Below are 24,346 nucleotides of genomic sequence, written 5' to 3'. Positions count from 1 at the left end.
AGAACGAGATGGATGTCTGTAATAACTGGTATATGTGGCCACATTTTAATTATATTATAATATAAAAAATTTAACTATAATTAGAAACAGGGTTATTATAGTTCAATTATTAAAACTAAATCAATCTATTAAAACACTGTTATAAAAACACTATTATTAAAAAAATTTACTTAATGAAAATGTGAAATCCTAAGCAATAAAATGAAATATGTTTAAGCCGAGAAACTAAAATGATTAACTGGAAATAAATAAAAATAAAGTAAAAATATATTGAAAATAAAAAGCAATTTATAAAATGAATAAAATGTCAAAAGCACATAACAAAATGAAACAAAACTAAAAATATTAAACAAAAGTTATTTCAAAACATTAATAAATGTCAATAATTCTGATCAGAAACGTTGCGTCAGCAATGAACTCAAGCCGCGGCACAAAACTGGTAATAAATAACAACTAAACTAAATGAAACCTAATTATCCATATTTAAAGGTGATTTGTCTGGTGACAGTAATGTGAATGTCAGGGGTGCGTTTGGCTTCATTTCTCGTGAAAGAACTACCCACAATCCTATCTTCAGTCTTTTATTCTGCCCACAGACCTGCGGCGTTGATATTTACAAACAGCCGCTGCTAACCACACGCCAGAAAAAGCTCTTTTCTTTCATGAATAATGCAGTCACGAGTCTGTCCGTCCGGCGCTTGTGTTTTCTCCCTCTTGTGTCAATCACAATTAACTGCTGGCTGTGAAAAATGAATTGATTTCCTTGTTGCAAAACTCCATTGGTTAGCAGCGTCGTGCAGCGCATACACAATACACGGCACATTTTCTCCCTGAAATAAGTGTGATGAGATCGCAGCGGTGGTCCCAGATTAATATCAAAACTACACACGATATCTCTCGACGGGCCGAGGCCATCACTAGCTAAGCCCTTGTCCAATCTTCATGTTTTGATTGTTTTTCTTTGACGGCCTGCGCGTTAGTTCAGCTCTCATGAATAAATCAAGAGCTCGCTGTGATTTCACACTCATCTCATTTAGCACAAGGACGTAAATTCCAGGGGAAAATACAGATTAGCCGAGTATGAAAGTATCAGATTGTGTCTGAAATGAGAAAGACTGCAAAATCTTTCACTACAGCGTTCAGATGAAAGTCAACGAGCGGACCACAACACTTCACACATTTATACACAATCCATCAAACACTTTCAACTTTAACCTGACAATTCACATGATGGTCAACTCTACATACAGCTTTTATCTTTCTAGTACAGGTATCGAAGGAAGTTTTGAAACAGGGATGGGTATTTATTGATTTCATGATTCCTAAAGCCACAATATGTGAGTTTGGATCGCTAGATGGTGCACTTACGAAACAACAACAAAAGGTAAAGCTAAATGACGTTATGTAGGAGAGTGGAATTATGGGACATGTTGTTTTCACCATCCAGAGGTGTATGGAGATCGGGCATCATGTTCAGACAAGATAATGAAATCATTTTATTTGATGTCATCGTAATGAATTAGCTTGAAAGAAACGTGTAATGTAAAGCTACGTTACCCCGTGAATGATATTGGACTTTGTTAATTGATTTAGTAGCGTAATGCTACACAGTTTAACGTGTTTAAAACAGACATACAGATGTCGTTTATAAAGTAAACTACATTTACACTTGTTTGTGTTTCCTTCACTAGCCAAAGAGTAATCATGATCCATAATAACAGAACAACAGATGCTGTATAAGCACTTCTGCATGTGTGTGTTGCCGTAGTTTCTACAACCGGACACTGAGGGTCGTGCGGTCATGCACGCCAGAATAACTGAATTAATTTGTGGGTAATGTTAATAGTTTATGGGAGACGCTAAATGCGAGCGATTCTGGTGAACTGGTTCGATCGGTTCACTAAAAAGGAAGAACCGGTTCAAATGAACGATTCGTCCGAGGCATGAACGGGACAGCATCAATCATTCATCAGGCATGATGTCTGCGAGGAGCGGCATAATAAAATAAATAATTTAGGAAACACAAGGCAACCTGCAAATTTTGCAACAAAACTTTGTGGGACAACATCCAATTTCTTTAGACACCAGCAAATAATCACAATGAGAGGTAAATTAAAGCCATGTTTCAGAGTTAGCATTGCAGTTGAGTTTTTTTATACATTTAGAATGTAGGGCTGAAAGATAAGATGTTATTTAAGGATGGGCACCGCAACGTGCTAAACGATCCGTGGGGTCCCTGCTCTTTCTGTCGGCTCTATCGGACACGCAATTATTTTAAATAGGAATTTCTCTGGATTTGCACATTCTTGAGAAAAATCTCCAAATCTGACAAACGAGCAAAAGTCCTATGAAAGCAGCCGACAGACGGTGTGGCCGAGAGCTTCAGATGATCTTGACCTTCATCTTCACACAGACCTCATAGAAGAACAGAGAACAGCATCATTAACAACAATGACATTTCCAGAGCAGACATTAAGACGCAGCTATACAGGACCTTTAAGAAATCTCTGGACAGACGGTAAATGAAGTGATTTATTAAAGTGACGCCGGGATGCACCTGCTCACCGTCTCACACACAACACCATCTCTCTCTCTAACACAACTGCATTTTCTACACAAAGCAGTAAAAAGACATTTTAGCAAGATAAGAAAATGATTAAAATATACATCATATAATTATGTTCCTGTTTTTAACGTAATTGTTAAAATAACATAAAAATCTTGGGAATAAAATCAACTAGTTTTGGTTGTTTAGATTTTCTTAATCATATTAATTCAACAAATGATGAAGTCATTCTAACTCAGTTTTATTATGTTCAACCCATTTAAATTGGTCAAATTAAGTTGACTTATTTATTTTGTGTTTAGACGACATAAATCATTTTTGGCAGTGGATCTGTAGTTCCCAGCATGCTTTGCATCTGACTGCATTACGACATTCATTTTCAAGATTAATTGTCATTTTAAGTTGTACTTGAATTAAAGCAACCATCTTTCCTTAGAAAACATTTATGCAAATTGTAACGAGGATTTTATTAGGTAAATTCTACAAGTTATTGTTTTCAGTCTAGTATGAGTAAAAAAAACAAGATATGCAATAATTCGCCGAATAAAGAGATGTGCAGTATGCGATACGATATGTTTCTTCAACTTGAACTACATTCAACTATATTTAACGGATGAAAACTACGTGATCAACATACAAACAAAACGTCACACATAAGAGCACATGTGCTTACATTCACGTGTCAGTGTCGTTCTCTAGACACCACTTCATCATTCAGTAATTAAAAACCTTTGGGCTATACATGTGTAGCGAGTAGGGCGGGCGAGAGCCGTGAGGGAACAGCATGTGCACCGGTCTCGCATCTCTCACGGAGGAGCTCCAGAAGCACAAGAGAGAAGCGACAACAGGGAAGTGCGAGAGAGGACCAGGCCTGGACGTTATGTTGTGTTTTACAGGAGGAAGTCCTGTCCACGTGTAAACAATGTCAGATTTTTGTGCTGTTCTGTTCCTTTAACTAAAGCCTGAGGCTGTTTCTCTCATTCCAGGAGGTCTGTGTGAAAACAGTGAGAGGTTCTTGTTGTCTTACGGCCTGCAGGATGTCCCAGAGCGGGACTTTGAAAACATTTCTGAAATAAAACCTGCAGGCAGCCGCAGTGACAGAACTGCATCATGGGGCGCGAGCGGCCCGCGGCACATCGGGAGAGACACCACATTCAACGCTTCATACAGCAGGTGTGGGCTTTAACGTAATGCTGAAAACCACTTGCTCTGCTTATAATTTCACTTACATGAACATTTCAACGGAAGTACAGAAATCAAACACGGGATCATAAAACCGGTGTGAATGTGTCTGATACTCACCACATACTCAAAGACCAGCGTCAGAGTCTCTTTAGTGTGAATGATGTCATGAAGCAGAACAATGTTTGCATGCTTCAGACCCTTCAGGAGAGACGCTGGAGAAAACACACACACACAAAGATGAAATATTAAAACACCCACAGCTATAAACACAGACATCAAAGTCTTGACCTCACACAGTGAACCTCATCACGTCAAACTACACAAAAGCACAAATCTCATCTGTGTGTGATCTGTTTCTTTCTTCTGCACAACACAAAAGAAGATATTTTAATGAAACGACACTGAACTCCATTGACTTCCATTATAAGAACAGACATTTCTCAACATATCTTCTGTTGTGTTTAACTGAAGCAAGACACACATATAGATTTACAAACACACGAGAGAGAAGAAAGAGTTTATATGACTGACAAACTCTTTCTCATCAAATGTACTCAAATCCACATTATCTGACCATCTGCATTCATTTACACCTCCAGAGTCTTCATGTGTTTCAATAACTAAGCAATTTTAGCAGAAGCATCTGAGATTAAGTTAGAAACTTTAATGAAACACAAATGAATTGATGTAAATCTGTGTCAAATGTAAAGACGTGACATCACGGCATGGACTCAGAAATCATTCTCGCTCGTCCTCAGGTGAATATTTCTCTCGATTGTTTCAGCAAATACGTTCTGCATCATCACAACATTAAAGTCAGTCCTTAGAAGTCTACAACTAATTGTTTGTGTCAATGGGCTTGTGTACAAACCAGTTTTCGTTTTTTTCTCTGATCATGAAGATGCTTTTTCAAATGACAACTACATATTTAGTGTTCACCAAACAAGCTCACAGAAATCTCATTTCATCAGAAAAACACTCACGATCTTTTCATTTACTACAAACACAGAGCGGGTGATATTTTAAGCATGCGTTTGATGATAAATAATAAACAGATTTGCGAGACTGTGAAAAATGTTGATTAAACGTTAAAAGAAAAGTGCTTTCAACACAAACACAAGAGCTCTGAGGTCCTGAAGAGCTGCCGGACCGTGTGATACTAAAGTATAAAGCTGCATTTCATTCTGATTTCTCATTAATCATTATTATAATTTTACTGATGTGAATCAGGTGTTTATTTATGTACTTACTCAATAACTGACTTTACTTTATAAAAACTATCGTACACCCGGAAAGAATGCACAAGACAAAATAGACTTTCTATAAATACTCAAACTCACACCTCATATGAGCTCATTCTCTCGCAGCAATGACTAACATACATTTACAAAATACATTTCTTCCTTTTGAATCAGGTTTATGTTTGTGAGATATTTCTGAAATGGTTTGCAGGAAACGTCTCCGTCCATCAGAGGGGAATCTCAGAGAACCTTCTGCGATGTTTTATAATGCTGACAGAATTTTCACACTGGAAGTGTCAATGACTTTTCTCCTCTGATATCCTGCGCTCATTCCACACACGTTCTGCTTCCTCTATCATCTCCAGTAAACGCTGAATTATTTCATCTGCAGGCTGAGGACGAGAGCCCTGAATCAGCCGGATCAAAAAGGTGCCAATGAAAACTCACGGCTGAGAGACGACAACATCTCGGCTCGCTGCAGAGATCTACACTTTACGCTTTCATCCGTCAGGAGCTCAACAGATTTTGCATTATGCAATGTAAAGGTCACATGACACCCGTTTAAAAGCTTGACACTCTCATACTTTTCCAGTCTTATAGTTGTAGATTTCAATTGATGGAAGCATGTCCCAAACTCAATGGTAAACTGTGAAAACACAACATGTAAACAGTGAGATGTGGTCTGATCTGCTCACTCTCTCTGATGGCAGTGAACGGCGTTCCTTCCTCTTCTTGTAGACGGATGACTTTCAGCGCCACCAGTTTCCCGTTCACCCTTCAAACAACAGCCAGATGAACATGTTAATGGCTTTGGTAACATGACTGAACCGTATAGAATAAAATCAACAGCACTAATAATGTGTCTTCAGTCAGAGAGAAACAGGATCAGTGACCACGTTAACATGGACAACAATAATCTGATATTAACACGATTAAGACAATACTCTGATTAAGAATGGAGCATGTGAACAGAGCTTAATGATTCGCTTAATCCATGTAAACACATAATCCAATGAAGACGGGTGGAGAACTCCTAAATTAGTCGCATTATGGAAGTGCGGTTTAGACATGTACACACCTTTAATCGCACTATTACCGGCGCGTAGGAGCTTTCGCAGCACTTTGCGACAGGTTACACACACGCACGGCAGTGGACAGACGTTTCGTTTTACGGCAAACAACGCGTCCTCGAGCAAGAAAGCACATGTTTGGTCCGAACAAGAAAGACGGCCACAATTCTAGAAAATAAAAGAAACACCAAATTCTGTATGTGGTACCATGACGAAGACGAACTGTTTGTTGATGCATGAAATTATGAAGGGGAACGTGGAACGGCGTCGCTTAGGAACTATGTAGTCTAACATGTCAAACGGGAACATGAAAGGTGTATTCTTAAAGCAACTCATGTAAACACCTTAATCGTAATATTAGCTTTATCAGAATAAGACAAATCATTAGATTACTGACGTCCATATAAACGTGGTCAATAAATACATCTCTCTAGATGACAACTGATGGTTGCTCCAAAGGCGACTAAAAGCTACAGAGCAACAGACCAATGTCTTATTTTTCTATTAAGTAAACCATTTTACACGGCAGGTTACACACTTCTACAATTCCATGATTTCTATTATCCAAGAGGGATTAATCGTCACAAACTACAGGTCATGAAAGGGTTAAGTATTGATATCCGAGGACTGTTTTATAAAATGAAAGGAACAGCAACATAAGCAGTTTCAAATCATTACAGTTGTTTTTTGTTTAAATGTTCCAATCCGTCGTGAATCCAGACGGCGTCACAGATCTTTTTGAATTATCCATGAAAGTTCTCCACATTATAAAAACCATTTGCACTTACAGGCGGCAAAAGCAATAACACATTTTGACACAGCACTACATATTGATATACTCTCCATTATATATCATATTCTCGAGTTTTAGAAACATAGAAGTCCTTCTTGTCAGAGGACTTGTGTTTCTCGTGAATTCAGGCTTCTTGTCATTTCTGGAGCTTGAAATGCATCTAATAAACATCTTTTGTGTTTGAAATGGCATGTGGGTGAACCGTTCCTTTAAGAACTCGAGTAGACTCAATTATGAGCTCATGTTGACTTTGAGTCAATGAAGTGCAATTTAAAGTCAATGAAGTGAGACCCAACACAAGACCAGAACCTTAAATAAATTAACTCCACCAATCAAACGTCTCATTCTCATCTATGCCATGAAAATTACTGCAATAACGCACAATTCATTTCACGCCGTGTTACATTTTATGTCGCACTTTTTGATTTATAAGAAGCGTATGTGTTCATAGAAAACAATGTTTACATGCTCCCAATCTTTCAAGAAATTACATTATTATGTTAATAAATTTGAAATATAAATGTGAGTTCATACGAGAAGCAGTTAACTCACTTGCTCTTTCCTTTATAAACCGTAGCGTAGGATCCCTCTCCAAGCTTTTCCAACTTCTCATACGAATCTGCTTTTCCAAACTTTGGGCTTGTGGGCTGAAACGAGATTAAAATGTCTTACTCAATGACATTTATTATTTGTAGAAACTGTTCAATAAAATAATGAACACTTTATCTTTGTATTCCTATTGAAATAATGCTTAGAAAGTGGAAAATATTCTGATGATTATCTGAACATGACCATAATAAAATTGCAAATACATATGAAGTGTTTTTTTCCAGCAGGGTTCTGTCTGTGATGTCTCTTTATCAGATCATTCATTAAAAACACATTTCACATGCAGGCAGCTGTGCTGCTATAGAAACACATGTGTTGACCAGGAGGAGCAGATGTGAGGTCATAGGTCAGATGCAGGATATACACAGTCAGCATTCTCCTGCGGTATTCATCAGAGTCACAGCGAGATAATATTTATGATCCAGCGTTGTGTTTCTGAGGTGATGAACTGAGAATATGAGCTTTAAAGAACTTCACTTACACAAAACAGGCATTGTTTGGTTACATTTACTTACATAAACACAAGTTATTTTCTATTGTATTTAGTGATGCACCGATATGTTAATTTTGGCCGATAACCGATAATTTCTTTAACATTGGAAGCCGATATCCAATATATATTGTCCAAAATACAGTATCTAGATATGAATATAACATTTCCTAAGAGTGAAACAAAAGGAAAGAACACTGCTTATATATGAAAACATTGACTGCATAGTTCTCTTTAACCCCTGAACATCATGTGCCAAACCTACTTTACAGCAGTTCCTTCAATCTTTTCTGGTATAATGTTTATTCACCAATCAAATGATAGATGTTCTTCCAGAGCAAGTGTTCTTAACAGCCACGAGTCTAACAGATCTCAAGACAGAAAGCATTCAGATTCACACAATATGCTTTTGTTCCTATAATGTACACATTCATAAATACTGTACCTACATCAACAATGTGTTGATAATATCAGTAAGTGAACCATCACGACTGAAAGAAAGACACAACTGTACTGGATTTGAACTGTGAGCAGCTGAACACGTTTAACCAGAAGAAATCATTTATGATTTATCAGCTAAAATAACATTTGATTTTCTGCAATTATTGGGTCTCATTCACTAAGCAAGCGTACGCACACATTTGTGTGTGAAACCTGCGTACAAACATTTCCACAAACAAATGATTCACTAAAACTTCGCATTAGAATTTATTCTAAATATTAAAAAAATCTGAGCTCTCTCTCTCTCATCTTAGGATAATAGTTATAAACTTTAATTATACCACGGGGCTGAGAAATGCTTGGTTCTGATTGGCTGACGAACGTTCTGCAGATGTGCATTAGTTTTCAGTCAAACACACACATATGAAGTAGTTCCACATCAGTCGACCGAATTACAGTTCCATAAGTTTAACTGAATAAGGTTATACTGTAGCCTACTGTCCACCACTGAACAAAGATATTACTACAAATAAAATAACTGAGATTTATAGACAAAATGACAATTTCAACGACAACACCAGGTGGCAGCACTGTGCTGGACTGTCCTGACGAAAAACCAAAGCGTATATCAAGGGTAAGGGCGAACCACATGACACAACAGCGGGTTAAAGAGAACACAGAATGATTGGCTTTAAGTGTGAATGAATAAAGAGAAGTCTGTGGGAGAGATAAACGGCCTTTAAACACACAGCAGCATGTTTTTATGGCACTGTGAGGTCCTCAGCTGGCACAGAAAACTAAAGAGAACTCTGTAAAGTGCGTGTCTGTACTTAAAGCTTTTTTATTGTGAATGAACTGATTTTGAGGACTGTGCTTGAAGGACTTGCGAGAGCGCGTCTGTCGACAGCATCACATGGGGTTGCCTAGAGTATCTTTGGCTGCTTCCAAAATCTCATACTGTGACAGTACGTAGTGAATTTGAATAAGCACCTACCTAACAGCCATTAAAAAAAGGTTTCATATAGAAAATGTGGCGCTGACGTCACGCTGTGTTGCATGCTGGGTGTCGTGGCCATATTTGTAGGTGGAAGCGGCTCTTTTCTGCTAGTGAGTTCAGTTCAATGTTGTTCCGTTTGACTTGACAGCATATTTTCTACCGCTCTAATTCTCTTCACAGCACTGTATGCTAAAGGAAGGTGAGAGCCGTAGGAAAACAAAATAATCGCTAGCAAACAGTCTACAAAGATGATGCCGCCACCCCAGCATGCAACGGGCAATGACGTCGATTGACTAGCTCTATAGCAGGGTCTCCAACACGGTGCCCATGGGCGCCTGCTAGCCCGCATTAACACTCATGAACCTCAGCGGAAGTAGTAGACCATCCGGGAATTCCTCGCCTGCTGTCTTTAGCATACTGAGGTTTCAGACATACTATTCACAACTATTCACGACCAACTATATAGTAAGGAAGTGAAAAGCAAATGACTCATTTAAAATACTCCAAATTCACATTAGGACAAGGTTAAGAACAAATTCATGTGCGTATGGTTTGTTTGTGAGAAGTTCAAATGTGCCTATAAAAAACAACGCAATTATTTGTGTATGAGACCAGAGAGGCTCTGTTTCCAGATGCATTTATTTGCAGGAAATAAACTGTAGAAATAGGTGAAAATATCATAAAAGATGTTCTGGATTTCATCAGACCTCAAATACTGCAAAGAAAACAAGTTCAGATTCCAGTAATATTGAGTTAAGGAAAAGTAAAAGAATATGTGATAATCTGGATTTTCTCACAGTTTTCATGTGTCTTGTCATGCTGTCATGCTGTTGGATGACTTTACGTCACTCTTGAGCTTTGATTTTGTGAACATTCAACAGACACTGGACTGTAATGACCACACTACATCTATAAATGATCATTTCATGAACATGTAGAACGCTCTCTTCATTATTTGCATGGCTCTATAATCAACCTGTGTGATCTGAATCATTTAACAGTCATTTAAAGGGACAGTTCACCCAAAACTGACCAAACCATTGACTCCCATAGAAGGAAAAATACAAAAGTGCCCCAGAACTGTTTGCTGTCTTACATTCTTCAAAATATCTTCTTTAGTGTTCAAAAGCACAAATTGATATACATTTTATTTATCCTTTCGGAAAATTGTTCTGCACTTTGCGAAATGATAAAATAGTTTTTATATAGTATAGTTTTTCATGTTTCACTGTAAATCTAAGCTCATACAACTGATACTCAAACTACATGCACATAAGGTTGCTACTATACCTTTACCACAATAAAACAATGATTTCTTCTCTCTTACAATCTACTGTATATGCTATCAGAAATGCAACGAATGCACTTAAAAGAACAACAGAAATTGCGTCAGTGTTTTTCCTGAAAATGCACTTCTGCAGTAATGGTGTTAGTAAGCCGAGACCGATGGACTACATGGAGTCACTCATTGAAATTGGCATGAAAGATCACCGGACGCTTCCCGGATAACCGTCTGTAACCACAAACCCTTTTATCATCAACACCAGACACCAGACGTCTCCTAGCAACCAGCGGCCGGTGTGCGTCCCCATCACGGCACATCCGAGGTGCTGCACAGATGTCACAAATGTTCCCCTAGCGGGGGATTTTATTATCCTGATAGAGTGAGTGAGTGAGTGAGTGAGTGAGTGAGTGAGTGAGTGAGTGAGTGAGTGAGTGAGTGAGGTGTTAGGAGTGCAAGGGCTCTGTGTTGGGATAATGAGACGGGTATTAAAGAAAAGAGGTAATTCTCGCTCTCACAGATCCTTCGTTCTGGCCTTAAGAACAAACCCGTCATCTTCTCTCACAGGTAAACAAGTGTTTTGTTGAAGATGTGCACAACTTAGAGTCACAGTCTTCTGATAACACAACTGACAGATATTTAACAAATAAACAAACAAACTGAGGAACTAAAACCTCGCACAAACTGTCACAGTATTCACCAAAAACAATCATCAACAAAAAGAGCTTATTGCTATCGTGACTCGAGATAAAGTTTTGCTCTCCATTTTATTTAATTGATGTACTGGAGAAATAATTGAGATATTAAAGAGATTTGGTCACTGAAGCAACATTAATATGTTTGATAATACAACAAAAATATAGTCTAATAGGATTAAACAACACGGAACATGTTTCCAAAATTGGAATATAACGTGAATGAAATGAAGAAAGTTATTAAGAAAATCATGATCCATTCTGATGTAGTTTAAGAGCAGAGATGAGATGAATGAGAGAATAAACACATGAGACTTACAGAACTGGGGCTGGAGTGACGGCGGAGTTTAGGAGACTCTTTCCCAGCGGATGAACTTTTGGAGCTGATACAGGCATTATTCTCCGAGTGAACACGCTTCACCTGACTCGCTGGTTTCTCAAAGGGATCGAAGCCGCTCTGTGTCCGCTGAACTCGTACCTTTCTGTCTTCAGGGATTGTGTCCAGGGGCTTGATGACCGAGTCGGATCCCTGGCAGCTGCGAGTGGACATCTTTGTGACACATATCTGACGGAAGGTAAAGGAGAGAGAGTCTCAGACCAAATAAACAATCCTCGCTCGTTCAGTAACGCTCGTATCCTAACATCCATTAGAAACCGCTTTAGATATAAGGTGGTGCTTTCAGAGAATGACAAACTTTCTCGGTTTTACCCTTGTATGGTTTACAGGAGTTGTTTTCAGTGTTAACAAAAGAATATATGTGATGCAGTCCATTTTTCAACCTTAGACATTGATATTTGAAGAGTTTGGTTCCAAAATGAGATAACTCTGTTAAAATAAATAATGTTTTTTATTGTGCATTCCAATTAATATCAATCAAACTGCAGTTGGTTTGTTTTGATTTAAGCCGTAATAACTCATACAGCCGACTAACACAATAAAACAAGACTTTAAAAACAGAATAATCTCATTTTGGAACCAAACTCTTCATTTGTTCATGATAAACACATTTGTATTTCTTTTATAGTACTTTTTACATTAAAAAAACATATTTAGGGTAATGACCTGTTAACAGTGAACATAACTCATATTTTCTGTGACATTTGTAATTGGAATAAATTAAGCATCTGCTATTTATTGTAATATATGTTAACGGATAATAATAAAAAACTAATAATACTGTGTATCCAACAGACCTGTTTTCATTGACTAAGCAAAACAATTTTAATCGTACAAGGCTTAAGTATAAATGAGGAGAAATGCACGACAACAAAACAACGTTTTACAACTTTTCACAATTAAGCTTAAGAAAATGTTTACAGGTGTTTCAGATTATTTTACAGTTAAACAAGACGTAAAAACCCTGATGATGAATGATGTAAACTGTGAAAAACAAACTTAATTCCTGCACACACACACACAGTGATGAGACTTTCATCTATTCATCTCTCGCTTCAAACACGGTCGATCATCACCAGCACCTTCATTACAGCCCACTGTACATCACACACACACACACCTACCGGCCACTCCATCGCTGTGGGGACTGTCAGCGTGCACAAAGGGCTCAGGCGAGCGTGTCGTGTTCGTCACGGCCCCCTCACATTAAACATTTACTGAGAGAGCGGAGGAACTCCAGCTCATGAACCGCCTCTCTCTCATTACCATAATATACAGTGTCACCTTACTGCTTACAGATGCTGACCTGAGGATTCCCCGTTTACTGAAGAAAACTAAATGATTAGAGATGCACCATAAACTATCAGCCATATCGGTATCGGCCGATAAAACCATTGATGCCGATATATTATAGCTGATAAATGATTTCCTCTGGTTAAACAGTTCAAATCCAGTACAGTTGTGTCTTTCTTTCAGTCGTGATGGTTCACTTACTGATATTATCAACACATTGTTGATGTAGAGACAGTATTTATGAATGTGTACATTATAGGAACAAAAGCATATTGTGTGAATCTGAATGCTTTCTGTCTTGAGATCTGTTAGACTCGTGGCTGTTAAGAACACTCACTTTAAAACCGAATCTAAACAGATTTTCCTCACTGAAGGTCTGCATTCTGTAAAATTGAGCTAATAAAATATTTCAAATTCACATTTCACGTCTCAAGTAGTCGTGTAATAAGAGGGATGATGTTCAAGCAGCCGCTGTTATCGCCAAATAAAAGAGTTCTCACATGCAGTAGCAGAGAAGTCACCTCTCAGAATCGCGTATATTCCTAACGCGCTTTTTAAATATCTGAACAAATATTGCGCTATTGACTTTAGAGCAGGTTTGAGTCGGTCTATAGCGCAGTCTGTTTCCAGTCCCTCAAAATATCAACGCGCCAACAATGCGCCTGAGCACACCTCTTTTTTAGACCAACACAGCCATGGGTGCACAAATGGCTCAAATGCATTTGCTATTTAAACAACACGGCGCATCACAGGAAAATTTGATCTGGGTCGAACTGAAACTAGCAAAAACACTAGTGATTGCGCCCGGTGTACGATAGGGCCCATAGACTTCCATTATATGAAAACAAAACCACTGAGACATTTCTCTAAATATCTTCTGTTGTATTGAAGAAATACCCACAGACAGATTTACAAACACACAAGAGAGAAGAAATGATGACAGAATTGTAGTTTTTGACAGATTGTTGTGATGAGGACAGGGCAGAAGTATGAACATTTTCAGACATATCTGATAAAAGTGTCTGATTCACCTCTGAAACCACAGCCATCCCATCATTCCCCTCCTCCCAGACAGACTCCGCCCACACTGCTGTCAATGGTGAATAAGATGTAAATGTTGGTCTGGTTTATTGTTCTAGCTCCGCTCGAGACACAATGAGCTCTAATTGAGCCTCAATCACTGTCGGTTGTTTAAGAGCTTAAAGACGCGTGTCAAGATCACTTCCATCATCAGATTTGTCACAGATGGTGTAGCGCACAGAACATCACAGACGCACAACTGCATGACGAGAGAATGTAAAAAATGACTCCTTTATGATGTGGATCTGATAACATTAGACTGACACGGTGCATCATGTGATGGAGAGAGATTTGCTCATATAGGTTAGCATTAGCATGCATGTGATTTTACTTCTGCTAAGCGATCGGCCCTTTTCTCTCAGTGTACAATAATAAACAAGTTGAAATACAACCAAATCTGTCAAGGGTAATAATACATTTTTACAACAGGATCTGCTGTATCATGGGCTTAAAAAAAGATTTAGAGACAATAAAAACACTTTGTGAATCAAAACCACTCTGTTCCTGGTAAAGAACTGGAAAACTAAACTTCCTCACATATCTTCTCTGTTTCTTAAAGATATCAGACCATTATCAAAGTTTGATCAAATGTTTAATTTTCCAATAAAAGATGATTTGTCACATATTATTCCCCCCTAAAGAACGCTGGTCCCAGAAGCACTTCCTGTTTCAATTTACACTACGCAAAGGTTACAACCGAGTAGAAATATCAAACAAATGTTTTTAAGACACAATTATATTTGTGAAATTAAAAAATAAATCAATAAAATCAATAAAAAGTGAAACACAAAGTGCTTCTGGACAAGCGCTGATTACATCTTCTAACATGATCTTTCTGAACTCCTGTGAGACTCAGAGAAAAGACTCGTTTTACTTTTTAAAACACCGTAGCAACCACATCACGACAGTACAAAGACAAACACTATTCACAACTACACACACAAATACCATAAAACATCAAAATCTTTAGAAAATTCACCGCCACACTGCTTACCTGACCATTAAACCCAATGCATTAATATCAGAAGAAACAGCATTATAATGAACTGTTTAGAAGCAGAACCATCCATTTGAGAAATGCATTTATTTACACAATACTGTATAATGTATATATTAATGATGTCCGTTTATTCTAAATGATAGGTATCAGGGGAAACTATAAGCCCGATCCCAGGACAGACATAACATTTACCTTACAGTTTACACAGCAAGAGATTTACAACAGAACATACTGGATCTCAAAGAGCTTAATGGAAACCTCAAGAAAGACCTCCAGAAACACAAACTTCCTGTCTGAGCTCCACTTATTACTCACAATGATGAACAAAACACAGAGACCGCTTTCTCTTTCTAAGCTATAAGTGACATTTCCAACAGGACTACATAGTCAAACATCCCCAATTCTGAAGAATATACAGGACCCCCAAAAAGCTGGACACCAAATACTATTCTGAATGAGTCTGATTATCGTTGTATTAGATATTAAAATGTTCAAATCTTATGTCATTTACTTTGTTGGCACAATAATTACATTAAACAGAATTAAAATTCAAGTCAGAAAGTTTTTTGTGTGTGTCAAATGTTTAAAAAAATCAAACTGTTGATATTCGTTTACATGGACAACAATATTCCAATATTAAAATGATTAAGACACTACTCTGATTAAGAAATTGTCATGTAAACAAGCTTTTTGATTACCTTAATCCACCTAAAATGGTAATCGTAACCACGTGGGGACGTAAAGCGGTGCATGCCGTATAATAACGTAGAATCGATCTATGCACTATATCACGTTTAACGGAAACATGAAAGGTATATTCTTCCAGCAACTCCTCAAACACCTTAGTTTGGTTCTAAAATGAAAACTCAGTTTTTAATCATGTTGTATTTTATTGTGTTAGTCGGCTGTATTTAGTTATTACGGCTTAACTTCCAATTAATATCAATCAAACTGCAGTTGGTTTGTTTTGATTTATCTCATTTTGGAACCAAACAAACTCTTCATATTGTCTTATTCAGATTTTAATGTTAAAGTTGTCATATTCAGACACCTGTAAAAACTGACAACAGTTGCTTTACAGCTTCAGAAAACTGATATTTTGATATCTAATAGAATAACATTCACATGTGACTCAAGTGAACCAATACTTTTTGGTGAAATGGTGGATTATTCCTGAAACACATGTCATGCTGTCATTTATTTCAACAGAAAACATTTTAATGGGAAAAAGTCTTTGAGGCTGCGGTTGTTGTATTAAAGTGTATATTGTGATGTACAGTGATGTTGTTTGTCATGTCAGAACCTGTAGCCGTTGGCATAGTGAACGGACGGCTGTCAGGAACATTACTCCAAAACAGATGATATCGACTCCAGCAAAAGGCCTAAACAACTACAGCTGAGAAACAATCCATCACATTTAAGAGTCTGTTTACTAGAATACATTCAAACAATACTTCTATAACAAACATTACCACCAGACAAACCAAACAACACATACAGACATTTGATCAATGTTGTGGACACAGCAGAGTGAAGGCTATTTGATTTATGTTTCTCAATATTACTGTATGAAATGGCCTAAAAGCTTGCTTAAATTAGAGCAACTAGACACGTCATTACATTCAAGTATATTCAAATAATTTGACCTTAGATGTAAATTACTTTAAAATATTAATTAAGAAACAAACATAAGAGTGGTCAATCATCTGACTGTGTTTTAAGGTTGGGCCGATCGATCGCCGATGGGTGACAGACATCACGATGTTGAGCGGGCATTATGTGGCCCAAAGTATACTCCAGCTGTCCGAGTGAGTGTGCCAGCCACATGACGCAATTTCGTCCATACATTCTGTCCGCAAGCAGCCCAATTAGAGACCGTGTGGACCGTGCGTGTAGAACAGCACATTCCCGAGACAAATGTAGAGGGAGTATCCTTTGGAAGCTGTGGAACGCGTCAGCTTAGACTGACGTGAAAAGTGAAATACCCAAATGGTGCTGCTGCAGAGCGTGCTAAAATCTTAATGACTGATGAGATAAGGACGAAATATCTATTGGAAAATTGCAATGTTACGTTTTTAATGATTTCTTTGTTTTTATTGTTTTTGCAGATGGCCATCTAGCAAACTGATATACGCAGAAACTCTGACTCGGCTTGGCTCGCCCCCTGATGACATCGTCCATTACAACATTTTACTGTTGGTATCATCTGATGTAAATTTGGTAGATATCAGACAAGCTCTCATATCCACACAATAAATGAAACATCGGACAGTTAAGGGCTGAGTCTCACAAAATATGAGTGGAACTGTGTTATTAAAAGAAGAAGATTGAGTTTGTATCTGCATCTTGAGACACATACAGTAGCATTGCTTGAAAAACGATTAGTTCTTTCACTACTCAAATTAAGTATGCGTGCTGTGAACAGTACCACAGTTTAATTGTACTGTGTGCAAATAACGTCCACATGACCTAAATAAAGTGCCAAAATGTAAAGAACAGTATACTGCAAAAGACACCAATGACAATGTTTGAGCTTCAAAAAAGACTACAAGTCCTCTTAGTTCTAAACAAACTGAATGAAACTGTACTGTATTGTAAAGATGCAAAATACGTTATCTTTTTTTTTCTAAGATAACTGCACACTACTCGCGTGCCACTCAATGAACTGCACACTACTCGCGTGCCACTCAATGAACTGCACACTACTCGCGTGCCACTCAATTAAATGTTTTTTCAAACAAAATTTCCAGGGAAAAGATCTTGCGTTTTAGAAAACATACACTGGACAATCCCACAAAGGCACAAAGCCATACAAAATTTACTTTCGGTTTTAGTCAAAATGTTTTTTAAATTTCTAGTAAACCAATGGTTGGTTTTCATATGGGATTTTGTCAGGTAATTTTTAAATTCTCTGTTTTTGGGCGAAACGTGCAATAAACCAATCAGAATTAATCTTTCAGTCCCTTAAAGAGCCATATGGCAGATTTGCTATTTACACGGCGGAATTGGGAAGAGCAACACTTCTCCAGAGAGGAAACAAGTCTGCTCGTGTAAGAGGTTAAAGTACGCCAAAGCAGACCATCTTTTTATCTTTATGTCCACAATAATAATCTATTACATTGTATAATTGTATAAATATTTTTAATTATTGTGTCCCTCTATATGTTGTAGGCGCATATTCCTAACACGCTCTTTAAATCTACAGCAGCAATGAGAGCAGCAAGTTCAGTGACAAAAACACAAAAAAACTGGTGATTCATAAACATAATGCATTCAATAGAGAAAAGTATTAGATTAATAAAGTACGGCCCTCAGTACAGCATTGTCCTTGACAAATCCAGTGATGTCACTTCCTGTGATTAAAGAGAGTGCAACACATCAATATCACAGAATAAAGAACAAGAGGCTGTCCGGTATTAATGACAAAATTGGCAGGATTCCCCCGGCCGGCTGTTAGGATCACTACAAACCCTCTGCTGTATTTACAATCATCACACAGATCACATATCATATCATCTCTGACTGTTTACATTCAACATGCACGACACTAAATATACATTATGATCAAATCTATGGAAAGTATTACAGTAATGATGTTGAGTGAGTTGCAGGTTTAATGTTTCCTCTTGAATATTCAATGTTAAAGATTAAACACAGAAAAGCACAGCTGAAGTCATTCAATCTTAATGATATGATATTATATACTGCACAATTACAGCCGCGGAAGGGTGTCAGTACTAAACCAACAGGGCTTTAATAAACCTCTTTTACTCAAGCAGATTTCCAGGAGACACTAAAATAATATTGTGGGCAAATTCTGTTGATCTCCGGCTGGGGCCGAAGCGTTCGCCTGGATTAGAAGAGTCATTTTCATTCTGAGATCTTTAGGGATTTTAAAAAAGTGTTTAAAAACAGACTTCATGAACTACAGATTGTTAACGGTAGAAGACATTCGCTTAGGAAAGCAACGCAATGGTCAACAGCAGTTTACTAATGAGTAGATTTACATAAAACATCAAACAGAGACGCAAACGAGATGTTTAGGCCCTTGTGTAATGAATTATGCAGATATCTAATGTCATCAGCCTGGATCTGTGCCTTTAAATGACCTCCCAACTCATCACAAAACACGCTGAATACAGTATACACATTAAACACACGGTCATCATACGCCAATCAAAATCACAAGCCACATCAAGACAATGATGATGTGGTTTATGCTTGTTTGGAGCTGGTGGTCCTTCTCGCTGTATCAAACTTGTGGAATCAAATATTTAAGCGACTTATCTAAAAACTAATAGTGCATTTTTTGTTTGTTTTAGGGCTCAAAAATTTGAATTCACTAACCCCTCCCATTTTACAAATCTATTGATTTAAGGTTTTGGAAAATATGTTTTTTAAACATTCTGCTAAACAATTTTGTGTAACACTTTACAATATTGTCTCATTCATTAACATTTATGCATTAGCTAGCAATGAGTAATCTAGTTTTCCAGCATTTATTAATCTTGGTTAATGCATTGACTAACGTTAACTAATACAACTTTTGATTTTGAACATAGAGTATTAGTTAATGTTGAAATGAACATGAACCGAGATCAAAGAATAGTGTTCATGTTCATTAGTTAATGATAGCTGCTGTAGTTAACTAATGTTAGCAAATATAACTCTGTTGTGACGTGTTATCCAAATGTACAACATTATTCATTTTAGAGGCAATACTATCTAGAAATGATATAATACTCCAGACAGACACACTTTCGCTGGGATGTACATGATCATCAGGCAACTAACTTGAGACCATTTACATCACATACAAATATCTTACTGTTGAGTCATTAGGTTGCTAAGAGCGGCTACAAATCTTACTGTATGTGTGAATGTTATTGGAAATTACCCAGAGTGCATTGTGCTGATGTTTTAGTTGATGTAGAGTGTGTTAGTAACACCTATCAGTGTCTTATCCACACCGGCTCTAATCCTCACCGCTCGTCCTGATCAAGCTGACGATATGAATCGTCACAGGAGGAGATGTGAGAGTGGCTCGCTGCCTCTTCCTCCATCATCTCTTCCCCCCCCCCACTCCGGGGACCAGAAGTCATCACGTCACCACTTAAACACGCCACGACAAACAGCCATTCAAGACAAAATCAGAGCTGACGAAATGCACGTCACGCCACAGATGCAAGACGTGTGTCTTCTGTCCATATCTATGTACCCCACTCTCCAGGCTGCTTCAAGTACCACCATGATTCTCTGGTGGGCTGGACCGTTCCGGACCCTGTACAAGCCGAATCCATGTTTGCATGCGTGCATTTTCTGCATCATTACACAGCATTAAGCATGTGACTGCAGCATCTGGAGACCATTTCTGCTTATCCTCGGAGCATGCACCGCACCGCCCGGAAAACTGGGATGAGAGAGCGAGACAGGGGGAAGCAGAAGGGGGAATGAGAATCAACGCTCGCCACGCTGTCCTCTTACCTTATCGCAGTCACTGTGTGCAGGAGCAGCTCACCTGTGCAGCCGAAACGCATGCAGGCCAGCCGGACGCGCTCAAAAAATCTCTCTCTGGCTTGGAAGTCTGGAAGACTGGAGAGCGTACTAAAACAAAAGGGATGGACAAAGCCCGGGGAGAATCTTTCAGGGTGACGCTTTCAGCTTCCCTGTGACTCAGCTGATGTGCAGCATGCGTGTTTCAGGTTGTCTGTGTCTTTAGTGTTGTGACGTGTAATGCTGCGTGGACCTCACAGCCTCATGGGCTCATGTGAGAAAAGAGACGGGCTGTTAGCGGCGACCCCCGTAAAATGAGATGGTGTAATCCAGGGGAGTTTGAGGAAGCGAGAGACGGTTGTGCTTGCAGCAGCCGCGCAGCCCATGCGTGCTGGATTGAGCTCTCTCTCTCTCTCTCTCTCTCTCTCTCTCTCTCTCTCAGCTATCGATTCACTTCAGCCCTGCACAGCTTCTGTGAAATATGAAACGCCGGCCTGCCAGGCACTCAATCTGAGAAAGTAACATGAACAACAATACCAGAAAAGCTTTCATAGTACCGCACGCTGCACAGGTCCAGCTGCAGCATTAACTCACTGTAATATACATAAATATACAGTAAATTAATATATTCATTTTATTTATTCATATTTGAATAATAAAAAGGTCACAGTATGAAAACTAAAACTACAAGAATTTTTGGCCAAAATGTTATTTGAAAGGCTAATTGAAACTGAAAATGAACAAAACTTAAACTGAAAAACTAGCATAGCAATATAAAAAACAAACAAACAAATAAAATGACAGTCCATAGATAAAAACTATTCACATCGTTTTTCTGGGATTTAAGCCTTGTCTATAAAACCAGCACGTAATATCTCAAGTAATTTTCTTTGCCCAATAAATGTCTTTTCTCTGGTTTTCCAGTACAAATATCTGAGTAAAAAACGAAATATACTTGGTTTACCTGCATAAGCTGCACTTAGCTCAAGCTCAAGACTTTACACACATCAATAAATCTCTAAACCTGTGCGCTTAAGGTCAGAGTTTGACCTTTAATTCAATCAAACCTGCGGCTTCCACAAAACACTATCTGACTTCTCACAGGAGAGATGAAGAAAGACCCGGAGCACTGCACATCCCATAAACACTGGACATTACACACAACACTAGCTCTATTCACTCACGAGTAACCTTGAGACACGCGGATGTTGCTATAGTAATAGCAGACTGTTATTATCAGCGCGCGGGCAGATAGAAGATCCCTTTATTTGCACCCTTGAAAGACAACAACAGAATTGAGCAGTGACCACCTCAATCTACACCAGAGATCTGAGATGGAAAACAGACAATTTCTACTCCGAAGACGTTTCTATACTGTAACAATTAAAAATGAATTAATTGCCTCATTCAGGAAACATTCGTAAATATAATAGTAAATTCAGAGTAATTTGTGCTTAAAACACAAACTTTCCTCCAGATTTACAAATTCTTCACAAATGTCAGATTTCATAGTAAAATGTGGGTATGTTAATCAATTCCAATCATTCGTAAACAGGGCGCACATGCACGCTCATTCATAGTTAGCATAATCCCCACATATGAATTAAAGCGACGCAAATGACCAATTTATAGTCATTCTTTAGTTTGGCTACATTATATTGCATAAATTCATAATATACTAATAGGTAGGGATGTAACCAAGAGCCGGTTGAAAATCGATTATAATATGTGACGTTTCAAATCGGTTGAGATGTTAAAATAATCTTTGTAAATGTGGATTTGTTGATATTTCTTAAAAAAGTTAAGGTTAGGAAAAGCACAGACAAAGTCTTAGTCTGTTTACATTAAAGACACTTTTGTATTATCATTTCTATGTTATAAAACTGCAATTTAGTTATTTGACATAAAATACAACAATGTGCAACATATATAATAAAACGGCAGTTGTTCATTTTTAATCTGCCTCTAAAAATCGTGAATAAAATCGCAGCGTGAGATCAGAATTGTGAATCGCATCACGAGCTGAGTGAATCGTTACATCCCTACTAATATTGATAATATAATAATATATAACGACCAGCAGGTGGTGCTTGAGAACGCTTTGGAGGCGCTAAGCAAGAGTAAAAGCAAGAGTGATCTTCAATGACCGCACACGTCACTCCTCTCTTCATTAAGTTACATTGGCTCCCTATAGTCGCGATCGCATCAAATTCAAGAATCTGCTCTTGGCCTACAAGACCAGAACTGGTTCTGCATCCCCATATCTTCACTCTTAATACAGATCTCGACGCTCTGCAAACGAACGACAGATCAGCAGATTCTGTTGACATCTTTAAGAATTGACTGATACACATCGCTTGTGTCAGCACCTGACAGATCAGTTCTGACTTCTTTCTCTTTTCTTCTCTTTCTATCCTTAAAATAAAATTTTAATAAAACCTCAGCTTTTATATACTGTGGTAGGCGACATGACACCGGTTTTACTGCGCTTAAGCTTTTCGTTGTCTTTATGTTCTTTCAATTGCTTCCATTGTTTATGCAAGGCAAGTTAGTTTAGAGTATAAAGCACATTGCATAAAAGCTGCATATAAGATGTATCTTCAAAATGCAAATGATTTAAGATCACAATAAAACTTTTTAAGAAACAATAAAACAGCAATAAAATGTATTTAAAATGTGAGTGTATATATATATAAAAGGAAAAGAAATGAGAAATAGAAGTGCAGTCGATGTAAACCAGCGCAGCTAAACAAGTGTTTTTGATCTGGATTTAAAAGAAGCTGCTGTTGGTGAACATCTGATGTCTTCTGGAAGCAGATTACAGCTACGGGTGGCGTAACGGCTACGATCTGAGAAGTCTGGTTGGTTTATATTCAATAAGCATATCTGAAATGTATTTAGGTCTTTGACCATTGAGTTATTTTGCAGGCAATTAATAATACTTTAAAGTTGATTCTAAAAGTAACACATTTGTAAGTTGCTTCGGATAGAAGCGTCTGCTAAATGACTCAAAGTAAATGTTTTATTGTATTCCTCCTTTCCATGCGGTAAATAAAGTAACGTTATTGGTAGTTCATTGGTAATGAACGTGCTGTATTCCTGTTTATAAAAAAGAATTCATTTTTATCAAGTAGTTTTAAAAAAAGATATAAAAAAACAAAGACATAAAGCCTATTCTTAAGGACACCACTTTTCATTTGTCTATTTTGAGCATCAAGTGTCTGATTCATACAGATCTCAACTCTATACAGCTACACTATAACAGGATTTATTTCTTTACTGTGTGATACGAAGTGCTCATTAGAACACACATTAAACAAACACTGACGATGGACACATTAATAAAGCCAATCCACAATGATCCAACCCATCTCCTCTCTCAGACCAAAAACCCCACAAACATTTACATTTATGCATTTAGCAGACGCTTTTATCCAAAGTGACTTACATTGCATTATTCTATACATTTATACACAGATATCTGCAATCCCCTGAGATCCAACACACAACCTTGTGCTGTTAACACAACGCTCTTACCACTGAGATACAGCAAACGTTTATCTCCGTCAATAAAATGTGCATTAAACACTCGATGAATGTTTATTTGACTAGATTTGCAGAATTATGCTCCACACGCAAATGAGGAAAACACGGATCAAGACATATTCAAGAATTCAAGCCAACTTGCCTTCATTGTGAATTCCCAGCTGAGAC

At 37.8% G+C, this 24,346-nt stretch overlaps 1 protein-coding gene across 1 annotated transcript in view; it reads right to left on the bottom strand.

Moving 5' to 3' along the window:
• Window positions 1-2,382: 2,382 nt before the first annotated feature.
• cdk14 (cyclin dependent kinase 14) overlaps window positions 2,383-24,346 on the bottom strand; it is a gene marked incomplete at its 3' end in the record, with an annotated part of 39,358 nt that continues 17,394 nt past the window's right edge. Inside the window, exons 3-7 of the mRNA XM_079468970.1 lie at window positions 11,689-11,934; window positions 7,408-7,502; window positions 5,688-5,767; window positions 3,869-3,963; window positions 2,383-2,415 (exon numbers count right to left, since the gene is read on the bottom strand). Coding sequence (XP_079325096.1) covers window positions 2,383-2,415; window positions 3,869-3,963; window positions 5,688-5,767; window positions 7,408-7,502; window positions 11,689-11,934 — 549 coding nt within the window. The remainder of the gene's footprint in view (window positions 2,416-3,868; window positions 3,964-5,687; window positions 5,768-7,407; window positions 7,503-11,688; window positions 11,935-24,346) is intronic.

The sequence above is a fragment of the Barbatula barbatula genome (genome assembly GCF_947034865.1).
Source record: "Barbatula barbatula genome assembly, chromosome: 12".
NCBI classification, from domain to species: Eukaryota; Metazoa; Chordata; class Actinopteri; order Cypriniformes; family Nemacheilidae; genus Barbatula; species Barbatula barbatula.
Note: the sequence above shows the minus strand (reverse complement) of the source record. Positions and strands in the feature narration are given on the sequence as shown.